The sequence below is a fragment of the Bubalus kerabau genome, chromosome X (genome assembly GCF_029407905.1).
Source record: "Bubalus kerabau isolate K-KA32 ecotype Philippines breed swamp buffalo chromosome X, PCC_UOA_SB_1v2, whole genome shotgun sequence".
Lineage (NCBI taxonomy): Eukaryota > Metazoa > Chordata > Mammalia > Artiodactyla > Bovidae > Bubalus > Bubalus kerabau.
Genome location: NC_073647.1, coordinates 50,828,437 through 50,842,559, shown reverse-complemented (window position 1 = coordinate 50,842,559; position 14,123 = coordinate 50,828,437). Strand labels below are relative to the sequence as shown.

General features: G+C 52.8%; 3 protein-coding genes across 17 annotated transcripts; all 3 read left to right on the top strand.

The window, feature by feature from the left end:
- Positions 1-1,345: 1,345 nt before the first annotated feature.
- LOC129638929 (EKC/KEOPS complex subunit LAGE3-like) lies at positions 1,346-3,197 on the top strand. 5 transcript variants are annotated; one of them, XR_008708096.1, is made up of 3 exons: positions 1,346-1,365; positions 2,320-2,442; positions 2,657-2,954. XR_008708096.1 is itself a non-coding variant. In XM_055563678.1 (3 exons), the coding sequence occupies exons 1-3, from the start codon at positions 1,480-1,482 to the stop codon at positions 3,110-3,112; spliced, it is 621 nt and encodes a 206-aa protein (XP_055419653.1). In that variant the 5' UTR covers positions 1,378-1,479; the 3' UTR covers positions 3,113-3,197. The 5 variants fall into 5 exon arrangements, 4 of the variants coding, with proteins under 4 accessions (XP_055419653.1, XP_055419652.1, XP_055419655.1 ...); XM_055563678.1 differs by lacking the exons at positions 1,346-1,365; positions 2,657-2,954 and adding exons at positions 1,378-1,871; positions 3,007-3,197; XM_055563677.1 differs by lacking the exon at positions 1,346-1,365 and adding an exon at positions 1,385-1,871.
- Positions 3,198-6,619: 3,422 nt separating this feature from the next.
- On the top strand, positions 6,620-8,466 carry LOC129638940 (EKC/KEOPS complex subunit LAGE3-like). 4 transcript variants are annotated; one of them, XM_055563704.1, is made up of 3 exons: positions 6,620-7,140; positions 7,589-7,711; positions 8,276-8,466. In XM_055563704.1, the coding sequence occupies exons 1-3, from the start codon at positions 6,749-6,751 to the stop codon at positions 8,379-8,381; spliced, it is 621 nt and encodes a 206-aa protein (XP_055419679.1). In that variant the 5' UTR covers positions 6,620-6,748; the 3' UTR covers positions 8,382-8,466. The 4 variants fall into 4 exon arrangements, with proteins under 4 accessions (XP_055419679.1, XP_055419678.1, XP_055419681.1 ...); XM_055563703.1 differs by lacking the exon at positions 8,276-8,466 and adding an exon at positions 7,926-8,223 and having other exon boundaries at positions 6,645-7,140; XM_055563706.1 differs by lacking the exon at positions 8,276-8,466 and adding an exon at positions 7,926-8,223 and having other exon boundaries at positions 6,647-7,089.
- A 3,417-nt stretch (positions 8,467-11,883) lies between these two features.
- Positions 11,884-13,735, top strand: LOC129638948 (EKC/KEOPS complex subunit LAGE3-like). Of its 8 annotated transcripts, none has more exons than XR_008708105.1 (3): positions 11,884-11,903; positions 12,858-12,980; positions 13,195-13,492. XR_008708105.1 is itself a non-coding variant. In XM_055563713.1 (3 exons), the coding sequence occupies exons 1-3, from the start codon at positions 12,018-12,020 to the stop codon at positions 13,648-13,650; spliced, it is 624 nt and encodes a 207-aa protein (XP_055419688.1). In that variant the 5' UTR covers positions 11,998-12,017; the 3' UTR covers positions 13,651-13,735. The 8 variants fall into 8 exon arrangements, 5 of the variants coding, with proteins under 5 accessions (XP_055419688.1, XP_055419691.1, XP_055419689.1 ...); XR_008708104.1 differs by lacking the exon at positions 11,884-11,903 and adding an exon at positions 11,998-12,249; XR_008708103.1 differs by lacking the exon at positions 11,884-11,903 and adding an exon at positions 11,998-12,249 and having other exon boundaries at positions 12,855-12,980.
- The last annotated feature ends 388 nt before the right edge of the window (positions 13,736-14,123 follow it).

The following is a 14,123-nucleotide window of genomic DNA, read 5'->3' as shown; positions in this document are numbered from 1 at the left end:
GTCCCCTCCTCGGGCAGTGGCCCCGATCCACTCACCTCCCGTGGCACCAGTGGTTCCCCGGCAGACGCACACCACCTATCAGATAGTGGCGCCCGAGCCCCGTCATCGCCCCCAGCAGCACTGTGTCTGTTGACTTGACCCCTTCCAGACACAGAAATAGACCAGCACCCAGCAGGCCAGCAGACACAGGGTCACCTCCCAGTTGAGGGCACCTGGCAGCTACAGCCCTCCGGAGAGCTACAAGACCTTGTTCCTGGAGAGGGAAGGCCCGTGAGACTTGTGCCAGCAGAGGCCACGCGACTAGGGGTTTCCTGGAGGCCGTTGTCCTTCCGGCAGCCCTTGTGTGAGGCTGTTCGCACCGGTGCTTCTGGCGGGCCTGGGTAAGCCCCTAGCCTGGATTCCATGCAGTCTGTGTGCCTGCAGCCCCAAGAGGCCCAGCCCCATGCCATCTCCACTGAGTCCAACAGTAGTCCTCGCTTCCCTCCTCAGGCGGCCAAGCACAGTCCACTCCGCATCCCTAGTCTCAGGACTCCAGGACTGGTTCCCCATCCACCACCATGCAAAGGCACCTGCGCATGAACAAAGCACACAGAGATGCCAGTCTGCATGCCTCTGACACGTGCTCTCTGTCACACACACACACACACACACCCATGTGCATGACTCTGTGCACAAACACACTTATACTCCCATGTGCATGCACCTGACCACATGCTCTCTCACACACAGGTACACACACATGTGCTAGCACCTGTGCATAGGCACTGTCTATCTTCCTCGGGCACACACACATACAAACATGGACAGGCAGATGCCCATGTGTTGCACCTACCTAGAGACACACGAATGCACACGTGAGCTACGTGTGGGACACCAGAGGGACAGACCAGGCGTGACATAAAGGGGCCCCACTGCCTTCCGGAAGTTGATGACAAGGACGTACGCTCAGCAGGACGGTCACCTATGAGCGTGGCCAGGATGGCAACGGCACAGACTTGGAGGTGCACAGGGACCAGGGCTCACTTGGGGTTTGCAGGCTTGGACAAGAAACAGTCACGTGCGCTGCGGAGTGTGGCAGTGTCTGCTTGACCATGCGCATGAAGGACTGGCGCCCCTCCCCCGGCCCCACCCCCCCCAACACACACACCCAGAGGCATCACCGCTAAGCCGTTTACCAGGTCTCCGGGCCAAGGCGGGGCTGACTTAGAGCACCCAGACCACGTGGGTGTGTGTCCACACAGGCGGTAGGGGGCGACACAGCACACTAACGCATGAAATTTCAGCAGGGGGCGTCCATTGCCCGAGAGCCTCCAGTCATCGCGGGAACGAATGTTCGGTGGGAACCAATCGAGAGGCAGGACCAGGGTGAGTGTGCGCAGGCGCTCTGCCTATGCTGAGCTGCTGGTGGCAGTACACGCCTGGGTTCTGTAGGGAGGGTTCAGTCTTTCCGGCTGCGGAGGGAGCGGGAGAGGGTTCAAGATGGAGTCCGACGCGCACGGTGGAGGAGCCAGCAGGGCAGCCGATGAAGACCCTGGTGCCGCGGAATTTGCAGTGGGCACAGCACGTGGTAGCTGCAGCGAGCCGGGTGGTGCTGGTGGCCAGGATGACCCTGGCAACCCAGCTGGCCCTGGTGATGCCGTCAGCCGTGGAGTTCATGGAGGCGCTGGTGACCTGGCTGGTCGCAGAGGCCCCAGCGCTGCAGGAGAGTCAGGTGGTGGAGCTGGTGCCATTCCGAAGATCCCGGGGCCATCACACGCTCCAGGGCCTGGTGGAGCTACTCCACCTGCAGCCGCAGTTCTGAGTAATCGAGCCATCCAGTTGTATCCTATTCCAGGAACCCCAGCGGGCCAGGCGGCCGCGGGGGCCAGGATGTGAGCTAGGGGTGGTTTGGGGGGGTTGCAAGTGGTGCTAAAGTGTAGGAGGAGGGTACTCTGGGGGGGCTGGAGGATATGGGTCAGGGGTGGTCTGGCTGTGAGGGGAAGATAGTGAGGAAAAGCAACCTGAAGGGAGCCAGAGAGTCGGGAGCTGATATCCAGGGTGTCTGCCCCGTGGCCTTGTGGTAGAATGCGTATTTCCGTGAGCAGGGAGCCTGTCGTAGAGGCAAAATGAATAGTGTGGATGGTGGTGAGGAAAAGCAACCTGAAGGGTCCCAGAGGGTCGTGCGGTGATATCCAGGGTGTACTCAGGGTATAGGCTGAGAGGTCCGGACTTTCTAGGCGGCCTCCTTGTGGGAGAAGGCGGGTCTCAGCGGGCAGGGATCCTGACGTACAGGCAAAATGAGAAGTGCGGATGGTGCCTTAACCTTATGTCCACCAGCAGCCTCACTGTGCCTTTCACATCACACGTGGATGCGGGCCTTGCCCGCCACATCCTGACTGCACGTACTCAACTGCGAGGGTCGATTCGGAAGGAGCTCGACGTTAATGGCCGCATGCTGGTTCTGTGAGTTCTAAAGGGGTCCGGGGCCGGGGAGAGGGTGGTGGGTGCTGGGTGGTGGCCAAGGCCAGTCTGGGCCCAGGAGGAGCCATAATGGACGGTTAAGCCTAAAGGAAAAGTGTGGTGCTCTGGGCTTGTCGGTGTGCGGGAACAGAGGGAGGACCTGCTCCTCTTCCCCCTTCTCGGAGGAAAGTTGAATTTCATTTTCCCTCCCTTGTAGCCGATTGACTGCTGAAGACCCTGGCCTGCTCCAGAACTCCATCGTCTTCTGTCTGGAGCAGCTTTCCCTGGTGATGCAGTCCTTGCAGCACTTTGGGGGCCCTGTTTCTCGGCACAGAAGAAGGGTTTAAACCCAGCCTATGTGCCCTAGCTTCAGGTGTCGTTCCCCAGGGCATTGCTTTCTGCAGTACTTTGATCGGGCTTCATCTTATGTCTGTGCTGCTTTTGGGGGCTCAGTGTCTACATAGTTGTTTGGAGATTGTTAACTGCAGAAAATAAAACTGAGCTTTTGTGCTGTCTCTGACTTTATTTTTAGCTTCTGCACTTCCTCATACTGCATTTGTCTTTCAGTTGGAGGGGAGGTTCTGAGATCCAGATATTCGAGGACCACAACGTAATTGAAGACAATGTAAGAAGTGGGAGAATAAGAAAGTTGTATACTGTCATTCGGTATTAATTTTGGAATATTTTAGGATTTTATAGTTACATTAAATGTTAAGAGTTACCAGAGGCCTTCCCTGGTGGCTCAGATGGTAAAGAATCTGCCTGCAGTGTGGTAGACTGGGTTCAAACTCTGGGTTGTGAATATCCTCTGGAGAAGGTAATGGCAATCCACTCCAGTGTTTTTGCCTGGAGAAATCCTGGACAGTGGAGCTTGCAGGCTACAATTCATGGGGTTGCAAGGAGTTGGACTCCACAGAGCAAGTGCACTTTTCGCTTTTCATATAACACCTGAATGATGTTGTTTTTCAGTCTATAATTCATGGCCAACTATTCGTGCCCCCATGGACTGTAGCATACCAGTCTCCTTTGTCCTCCACCATCTCCTGGAATTTACTCAAATTCATGTCCATAGAGTGGGTTATGCTATCTAACCATCTCATCCTCTGTCTCCCCCTTCTCCTGTTGCCTTCAGTCTTCCCTTCAGTCAGCATCAGGGTCTCTTCCGGGTAGTTGGCCCTTCACATCAGGTAGCCAAAGTATAGGAGCTTCAGGATCAGCATGAGTCCGTCCAATGAATATTCAGGGTTGATTTCCTTTAGGATTGACTGGTCTGCTCTCCTTGCAGTCCAAGTCCTCTCAAGAGTATCCGAGTACCCTGAAACCTTGCTATACTCACTAATTAATTGTAATAGCTCTTTTCTACGTCCCACTGGACTTCATACATAGACAATCATTTTGTCTGTAAATAAATACACACTTCTTCCTTTCTTTCCAATTTATGCATTTTAACTGATTTCTTTTAAAATGAAAGCTCCAACACTTTGGCCACCTGATTTGAAGAGGTGACTCATTGGCAAAGCCCCTAATGGTGGGAACGTTTGAAGGCAGGACGATAAGGGGACGATGGAGGATGAGATGGTTGGATGGCTATTGAAAAGAACACATGCGAATCAGTTCTAACGAGGTGGATGAAACTGGAGCCTCTTATACAGGGTGAAGTAAGTCACAAAGAAAAACGCCAATACGGTATAATAATGCATATATATCGGATTTAGAAAGAGGGTAACGATGACCCTATATGCAAGAAAGCAAAAGAGACACAGAGATAAAGAACAGGCTTTTGGACTGTTTGGGAGAAGGCGAAGGTGGGATGATTTGAGACAATAGCATTGAAACACGTATATTACCACACGAGAAATGGATCGTCAGGCCAGGTTCGATGCGTGAGACAGGGCGCTCAGGGCCGGTGCACCGGGATGACCCTGAGGAATTGGATAGGGAGGGAAGTGGGAGTGGGATTCAGAATGTGGGACACATGTACACACATGGCTGATTCATGTCAATGTATGGCAAAACCCAGAACAATATTGTAAAGTAATGAGCCTCCAATTAAAATAAATAAATAAATGTCAAAAGAGGAAAGCCAAAAAAATTTGCAAAAATAGATGAAATCAACAAATTCCTTGAATGACCAAAATTCCCAAAACTAACTCAAGAAGAAAGTGAAAACCCTAGATATCCCTAGGTCTATCAAAGATTTGGAACAGAAAACTCCAGGCCCATGTGACTTAAGTAGTGAATGCTATGAAATACATAAAGGAGAAATATCACCAAACCCATACAAATTCTTTCATAGAGGTGATTTTAACAGTTCTCAAACCATTATGAGGCCAGCCTTCCAAAATACCAAAACTGGATGAAGACATTGCAAGAAAAGAAAACTATAGAACAATATTCTTCATTAAGCAAAAAAAAATGAAATGTTAGCAAATTTAATCCAGCGAATATATACAGCATTAGGACCAAAAAAGATCTGTCCCGAGAGTGAAAGATTGGTTATGCATTAAAATATCTTCAACCAGCGTTATTCATCATATGAAGAAAACACAGGAGAAAAACCATATGATCATTTGGATAGATGCCATAAAAGCATTTGGCAATATTCGAGAACCACTATCTTAAAAACTCTTGGAAACCTAGGACTACAAAGAGACTTTCTTAATCTGATCAAGGTCACCTACAAAACTCCTACAACTAAAGGTGATAATGGAGGAAAATCTAATCCCTACACTGTGTGTGGGTGGGGAAGGCTGCTGGCCTTCGATGTGGAGGCCACCGAGAGGCCTATCCAGCCAGGCAGTGAGGATCAAGCGGACTGACTGAAGTACCTGTCCCCTCCTCGGGCAGTGGCCCCGATCCACTCACCTCCCGTGGCACCAGTGGTTCCCCGGCAGACGCACACCACCTATCAGATAGTGGCGCCCGAGCCCCGTCATCGCCCCCAGCAGCACTGTGTCTGTTGACTTGACCCCTTCCAGACACAGAAATAGACCAGCACCCAGCAGGCCAGCAGACACAGGGTCACCTCCCAGTTGAGGGCACCTGGCAGCTACAGCCCTCCGGAGAGCTACAAGACCTTGTTCCTGGAGAGGGAAGGCCCGTGAGACTTGTGCCAGCAGAGGCCACGCGACTAGGGGTTTCCTGGAGGCCGTTGTCCTTCCGGCAGCCCTTGTGTGAGGCTGTTCGCACCGGTGCTTCTGGCGGGCCTGGGTAAGCCCCTAGCCTGGATTCCATGCAGTCTGTGTGCCTGCAGCCCCAAGAGGCCCAGCCCCATGCCATCTCCACTGAGTCCAACAGTAGTCCTCGCTTCCCTCCTCAGGCGGCCAAGCACAGTCCACTCCGCATCCCTAGTCTCAGGACTCCAGGACTGGTTCCCCATCCACCACCATGCAAAGGCACCTGCGCATGAACAAAGCACACAGAGATGCCAGTCTGCATGCCTCTGACACGTGCTCTCTGTCACACACACACACACACACACCCATGTGCATGACTCTGTGCACAAACACACTTATACTCCCATGTGCATGCACCTGACCACATGCTCTCTCACACACAGGTACACACACATGTGCTAGCACCTGTGCATAGGCACTGTCTATCTTCCTCGGGCACACACACATACAAACATGGACAGGCAGATGCCCATGTGTTGCACCTACCTAGAGACACACGAATGCACACGTGAGCTACGTGTGGGACACCAGAGGGACAGACCAGGCGTGACATAAAGGGGCCCCACTGCCTTCCGGAAGTTGATGACAAGGACGTACGCTCAGCAGGACGGTCACCTATGAGCGTGGCCAGGATGGCAACGGCACAGACTTGGAGGTGCACAGGGACCAGGGCTCACTTGGGGTTTGCAGGCTTGGACAAGAAACAGTCACGTGCGCTGCGGAGTGTGGCAGTGTCTGCTTGACCATGCGCATGAAGGACTGGCGCCCCTCCCCCGGCCCCACCCCCCCCAACACACACACCCAGAGGCATCACCGCTAAGCCGTTTACCAGGTCTCCGGGCCAAGGCGGGGCTGACTTAGAGCACCCAGACCACGTGGGTGTGTGTCCACACAGGCGGTAGGGGGCGACACAGCACACTAACGCATGAAATTTCAGCAGGGGGCGTCCATTGCCCGAGAGCCTCCAGTCATCGCGGGAACGATTGTTCGGTGGGAACCAATCGAGAGGCAGGACCAGGGTGAGTGTGCGCAGGCGCTCTGCCTATGCTGAGCTGCTGGTGGCAGTACACGCCTGGGTTCTGTAGGGAGGGTTCAGTCTTTCCGGCTGCGGAGGGAGCGGGAGAGGGTTCAAGATGGAGTCCGACGCGCACGGTGGAGGAGCCAGCAGGGCAGCCGATGAAGACCCTGGTGCCGCGGAATTTGCAGTGGGCACAGCACGTGGTAGCTGCAGCGAGCCGGGTGGTGCTGGTGGCCAGGATGACCCTGGCAACCCAGCTGGCCCTGGTGATGCCGTCAGCCGTGGAGTTCATGGAGGCGCTGGTGACCTGGCTGGTCGCAGAGGCCCCAGCGCTGCAGGAGAGTCAGGTGGTGGAGCTGGTGCCATTCCGAAGATCCCGGGGCCATCACACGCTCCAGGGCCTGGTGGAGCTACTCCACCTGCAGCCGCAGTTCTGAGTAATCGAGCCATCCAGTTGTATCCTATTCCAGGAACCCCAGCGGGCCAGGCGGCCGCGGGGGCCAGGATGTGAGCTAGGGGTGGTTTGGGGGGGTTGCAAGTGGTGCTAAAGTGTAGGAGGAGGGTACTCTGGGGGGGCTGGAGGATATGGGTCAGGGGTGGTCTGGCTGTGAGGGGAAGATAGTGAGGAAAAGCAACCTGAAGGGAGCCAGAGAGTCGGGAGCTGATATCCAGGGTGTCTGCCCCGTGGCCTTGTGGTAGAATGCGTATTTCCGTGAGCAGGGAGCCTGTCGTAGAGGCAAAATGAATAGTGTGGATGGTGGTGAGGAAAAGCAACCTGAAGGGTCCCAGAGGGTCGTGCGGTGATATCCAGGGTGTACTCAGGGTATAGGCTGAGAGGTCCGGACTTTCTAGGCGGCCTCCTTGTGGGAGAAGGCGGGTCTCAGCGGGCAGGGATCCTGACGTACAGGCAAAATGAGAAGTGCGGATGGTGCCTTAACCTTATGTCCACCAGCAGCCTCACTGTGCCTTTCACATCACACGTGGATGCGGGCCTTGCCCGCCACATCCTGACTGCACGTACTCAACTGCGAGGGTCGATTCGGAAGGAGCTCGACGTTAATGGCCGCATGCTGGTTCTGTGAGTTCTAAAGGGGTCCGGGGCCGGGGAGAGGGTGGTGGGTGCTGGGTGGTGGCCAAGGCCAGTCTGGGCCCAGGAGGAGCCATAATGGACGGTTAAGCCTAAAGGAAAAGTGTGGTGCTCTGGGCTTGTCGGTGTGCGGGAACAGAGGGAGGACCTGCTCCTCTTCCCCCTTCTCGGAGGAAAGTTGAATTTCATTTTCCCTCCCTTGTAGCCGATTGACTGCTGAAGACCCTGGCCTGCTCCAGAACTCCATCGTCTTCTGTCTGGAGCAGCTTTCCCTGGTGATGCAGTCCTTGCAGCACTTTGGGGGCCCTGTTTCTCGGCACAGAAGAAGGGTTTAAACCCAGCCTATGTGCCCTAGCTTCAGGTGTCGTTCCCCAGGGCATTGCTTTCTGCAGTACTTTGATCGGGCTTCATCTTATGTCTGTGCTGCTTTTGGGGGCTCAGTGTCTACATAGTTGTTTGGAGATTGTTAACTGCAGAAAATAAAACTGAGCTTTTGTGCTGTCTCTGACTTTATTTTTAGCTTCTGCACTTCCTCATACTGCATTTGTCTTTCAGTTGGAGGGGAGGTTCTGAGATCCAGATATTCGAGGACCACAACGTAATTGAAGACAATGTAAGAAGTGGGAGAATAAGAAAGTTGTATACTGTCATTCGGTATTAATTTTGGAATATTTTAGGATTTTATAGTTACATTAAATGTTAAGAGTTACCAGAGGCCTTCCCTGGTGGCTCAGATGGTAAAGAATCTGCCTGCAGTGTGGTAGACTGGGTTCAAACTCTGGGTTGTGAATATCCTCTGGAGAAGGTAATGGCAATCCACTCCAGTGTTTTTGCCTGGAGAAATCCTGGACAGTGGAGCTTGCAGGCTACAATTCATGGGGTTGCAAGGAGTTGGACTCCACAGAGCAAGTGCACTTTTCGCTTTTCATATAACACCTGAATGATGTTGTTTTTCAGTCTATAATTCATGGCCAACTATTCGTGCCCCCATGGACTGTAGCATACCAGTCTCCTTTGTCCTCCACCATCTCCTGGAATTTACTCAAATTCATGTCCATAGAGTGGGTTATGCTATCTAACCATCTCATCCTCTGTCTCCCCCTTCTCCTGTTGCCTTCAGTCTTCCCTTCAGTCAGCATCAGGGTCTCTTCCGGGTAGTTGGCCCTTCACATCAGGTAGCCAAAGTATAGGAGCTTCAGGATCAGCATGAGTCCGTCCAATGAATATTCAGGGTTGATTTCCTTTAGGATTGACTGGTCTGCTCTCCTTGCAGTCCAAGTCCTCTCAAGAGTATCCGAGTACCCTGAAACCTTGCTATACTCACTAATTAATTGTAATAGCTCTTTTCTACGTCCCACTGGACTTCATACATAGACAATCATTTTGTCTGTAAATAAATACACACTTCTTCCTTTCTTTCCAATTTATGCATTTTAACTGATTTCTTTTAAAATGAAAGCTCCAACACTTTGGCCACCTGATTTGAAGAGGTGACTCATTGGCAAAGCCCCTAATGGTGGGAACGTTTGAAGGCAGGACGATAAGGGGACGATGGAGGATGAGATGGTTGGATGGCTATTGAAAAGAACACATGCGAATCAGTTCTAACGAGGTGGATGAAACTGGAGCCTCTTATACAGGGTGAAGTAAGTCACAAAGAAAAACGCCAATACGGTATAATAATGCATATATATCGGATTTAGAAAGAGGGTAACGATGACCCTATATGCAAGAAAGCAAAAGAGACACAGAGATAAAGAACAGGCTTTTGGACTGTTTGGGAGAAGGCGAGGGTGGGATGATTTGAGACAATAGCATTGAAACACGTATATTACCACACGAGAAATGGATCGTCAGGCCAGGTTCGATGCGTGAGACAGGGCGCTCAGGGCCGGTGCACCGGGATGACCCTGAGGAATTGGATAGGGAGGGAAGTGGGAGTGGGATTCAGAATGTGGGACACATGTACACACATGGCTGATTCATGTCAATGTATGGCAAAACCCAGAACAATATTGTAAAGTAATGAGCCTCCAATTAAAATAAATAAATAAATGTCAAAAGAGGAAAGCCAAAAAAATTTGCAAAAATAGATGAAATCAACAAATTCCTTGAATGACCAAAATTCCCAAAACTAACTCAAGAAGAAAGTGAAAACCCTAGATATCCCTAGGTCTATCAAAGATTTGGAACAGAAAACTCCAGGCCCATGTGACTTAAGTAGTGAATGCTATGAAATACATAAAGGAGAAATATCACCAAACCCATACAAATTCTTTCATAGAGGTGATTTTAACAGTTCTCAAACCATTATGAGGCCAGCCTTCCAAAATACCAAAACTGGATGAAGACATTGCAAGAAAAGAAAACTATAGAACAATATTCTTCATTAAGCAAAAAAAAATGAAATGTTAGCAAATTTAATCCAGCGAATATATACAGCATTAGGACCAAAAAAGATCTGTCCCGAGAGTGAAAGATTGGTTATGCATTAAAATATCTTCAACCAGCGTTATTCATCATATGAAGAAAACACAGGAGAAAAACCATATGATCATTTGGATAGATGCCATAAAAGCATTTGGCAATATTCGAGAACCACTATCTTAAAAACTCTTGGAAACCTAGGACTACAAAGAGACTTTCTTAATCTGATCAAGGTCACCTACAAAACTCCTACAACTAAAGGTGATAATGGAGGAAAATCTAATCCCTACACTGTGTGTGGGTGGGGAAGGCTGCTGGCCTTCGATGTGGAGGCCACCGAGAGGCCTATCCAGCCAGGCAGTGAGGATCAAGCGGACTGACTGAAGTACCTGTCCCCTCCTCGGGCAGTGGCCCCGATCCACTCACCTCCCGTGGCACCAGTGGTTCCCCGGCAGACGCACACCACCTATCAGATAGTGGCGCCCGAGCCCCGTCATCGCCCCCAGCAGCACTGTGTCTGTTGACTTGACCCCTTCCAGACACAGAAATAGACCAGCACCCAGCAGGCCAGCAGACACAGGGTCACCTCCCAGTTGAGGGCACCTGGCAGCTACAGCCCTCCGGAGAGCTACAAGACCTTGTTCCTGGAGAGGGAAGGCCCGTGAGACTTGTGCCAGCAGAGGCCACGCGACTAGGGGTTTCCTGGAGGCCGTTGTCCTTCCGGCAGCCCTTGTGTGAGGCTGTTCGCACCGGTGCTTCTGGCGGGCCTGGGTAAGCCCCTAGCCTGGATTCCATGCAGTCTGTGTGCCTGCAGCCCCAAGAGGCCCAGCCCCATGCCATCTCCACTGAGTCCAACAGTAGTCCTCGCTTCCCTCCTCAGGCGGCCAAGCACAGTCCACTCCGCATCCCTAGTCTCAGGACTCCAGGACTGGTTCCCCATCCACCACCATGCAAAGGCACCTGCGCATGAACAAAGCACACAGAGATGCCAGTCTGCATGCCTCTGACACGTGCTCTCTGTCACACACACACACACACACACCCATGTGCATGACTCTGTGCACAAACACACTTATACTCCCATGTGCATGCACCTGACCACATGCTCTCTCACACACAGGTACACACACATGTGCTAGCACCTGTGCATAGGCACTGTCTATCTTCCTCGGGCACACACACATACAAACATGGACAGGCAGATGCCCATGTGTTGCACCTACCTAGAGACACACGAATGCACACGTGAGCTACGTGTGGGACACCAGAGGGACAGACCAGGCGTGACATAAAGGGGCCCCACTGCCTTCCGGAAGTTGATGACAAGGACGTACGCTCAGCAGGACGGTCACCTATGAGCGTGGCCAGGATGGCAACGGCACAGACTTGGAGGTGCACAGGGACCAGGGCTCACTTGGGGTTTGCAGGCTTGGACAAGAAACAGTCACGTGCGCTGCGGAGTGTGGCAGTGTCTGCTTGACCATGCGCATGAAGGACTGGCGCCCCTCCCCCGGCCCCACCCCCCCCAACACACACACCCAGAGGCATCACCGCTAAGCCGTTTACCAGGTCTCCGGGCCAAGGCGGGGCTGACTTAGAGCACCCAGACCACGTGGGTGTGTGTCCACACAGGCGGTAGGGGGCGACACAGCACACTAACGCATGAAATTTCAGCAGGGGGCGTCCATTGCCCGAGAGCCTCCAGTCATCGCGGGAACGAATGTTCGGTGGGAACCAATCGAGAGGCAGGACCAGGGTGAGTGTGCGCAGGCGCTCTGCCTATGCTGAGCTGCAGGTCGCCGTACACGCCTGGGTTCTGTAGGGAGGGTTCAGTCTTTCCGGCTGCGGAGGGAGCGGGAGAGGGTTCAAGATGGAGTCCGACGCGCACGGTGGAGGAGCCAGCAGGGCAGCCGATGAAGACCCTGGTGCCGCGGAATTTGCAGTGGGCACAGCACGTGGTAGCTGCAGCGAGCCGGGTGGTGCTGGTGGCCAGGATGACCCTGGCAACCCAGCTGGCCCTGGTGATGCCGTCAGCCGTGGAGTTCATGGAGGCGCTGGTGACCTGGCTGGTCGCAGAGGCCCCAGCGCTGCAGGAGAGTCAGGTGGTGGAGCTGGTGCCATTCCGAAGATCCCGGGGCCATCACACGCTCCAGGGCCTGATGGAGCTACTCCACCTGCAGCCGCAGTTCTGAGTAATCGAGCCATCCAGTTGTATCCTATTCCAGGAACCCCAGCGGGCCAGGCGGCCGCGGGGGCCAGGATGTGAGCTAGGGGTGGTTTGGGGGGGTTGCAAGTGGTGCTAAAGTGTAGGAGGAGGGTACTCTGGGGGGGCTGGAGGATATGGGTCAGGGGTGGTCTGGCTGTGAGGGGAAGATAGTGAGGAAAAGCAACCTGAAGGGAGCCAGAGAGTCGGGAGCTGATATCCAGGGTGTCTGCCCCGTGGCCTTGTGGTAGAATGCGTATTTCCGTGAGCAGGGAGCCTGTCGTAGAGGCAAAATAAATAGTGTGGATGGTGGTGAGGAAAAGCAACCTGAAGGGTCCCAGAGGGTCGTGCGGTGATATCCAGGGTGTACTCAGGGTATAGGCTGAGAGGTCCGGACTTTCTAGGCGGCCTCCTTGTGGGAGAAGGCGGGTCTCAGCGGGCAGGGATCCTGACGTACAGGCAAAATGAGAAGTGCGGATGGTGCCTTAACCTTATGTCCACCAGCAGCCTCACTGTGCCTTTCACATCACACGTGGATGCGGGCCTTGCCCGCCACATCCTGACTGCACGTACTCAACTGCGAGGGTCGATTCGGAAGGAGCTCGACGTTAATGGCCGCATGCTGGTTCTGTGAGTTCTAAAGGGGTCCGGGGCCGGGGAGAGGGTGGTGGGTGCTGGGTGGTGGCCAAGGCCAGTCTGGGCCCAGGAGGAGCCATAATGGACGGTTAAGCCTAAAGGAAAAGTGTGGTGCTCTGGGCTTGTCGGTGTGCGGGAACAGAGGGAGGACCTGCTCCTCTTCCCCCTTCTCGGAGGAAAGTTGAATTTCATTTTCCCTCCCTTGTAGCCGATTGACTGCTGAAGACCCTGGCCTGCTCCAGAACTCCATCGTCTTCTGTCTGGAGCAGCTTTCCCTGGTGATGCAGTCCTTGCAGCACTTTGGGGGCCCTGTTTCTCGGCACAGAAGAAGGGTTTAAACCCAGCCTATGTGCCCTAGCTTCAGGTGTCGTTCCCCAGGGCATTGCTTTCTGCAGTACTTTGATCGGGCTTCATCTTATGTCTGTGCTGCTTTTGGGGGCTCAGTGTCTACATAGTTGTTTGGAGATTGTTAACTGCAGAAAATAAAACTGAGCTTTTGTGCTGTCTCTGACTTTATTTTTAGCTTCTGCACTTCCTCATACTGCATTTGTCTTTCAGTTGGAGGGGAGGTTCTGAGATCCAGATATTCGAGGACCACAACGTAATTGAAGACAATGTAAGAAGTGGGAGAATAAGAAAGTTGTATACTGTCATTCGGTATTAATTTTGGAATATTTTAGGATTTTATAGTTACATTAAATGTTAAGAGTTACCAGAGGCCTTCCCTGGTGGCTCAGATGGTAAAGAATCTGCCTGCAGTGTGGTAGACTGGGTTCAAACTCTGGGTTGTGAATATCCTCTGGAGAAGGTAATGGCAATCCACTCCAGTGTTTTTGCCTGGAGAAATCCTGGACAGTGGAGCTTGCAGGCTACAATTCATGGGGTTGCAAGGAGTTGGACTCCACAGAGCAAGTGCACTTTTCGCTTTTCATATAACACCTGAATGATGTTGTTTTTCAGTCTATAATTCATGGCCAACTATTCGTGCCCCCATGGACTGTAGCATACCAGTCTCCTTTGTCCTCCACCATCTCCTGGAATTTACTCAAATTCATGTCCATAGAGTGGGTTATGCTATCTAACCATCTCATCCTCTGTCTCCCCCTTCTCCTGTTGCCTTCAGTCTTCCCTTCAGTC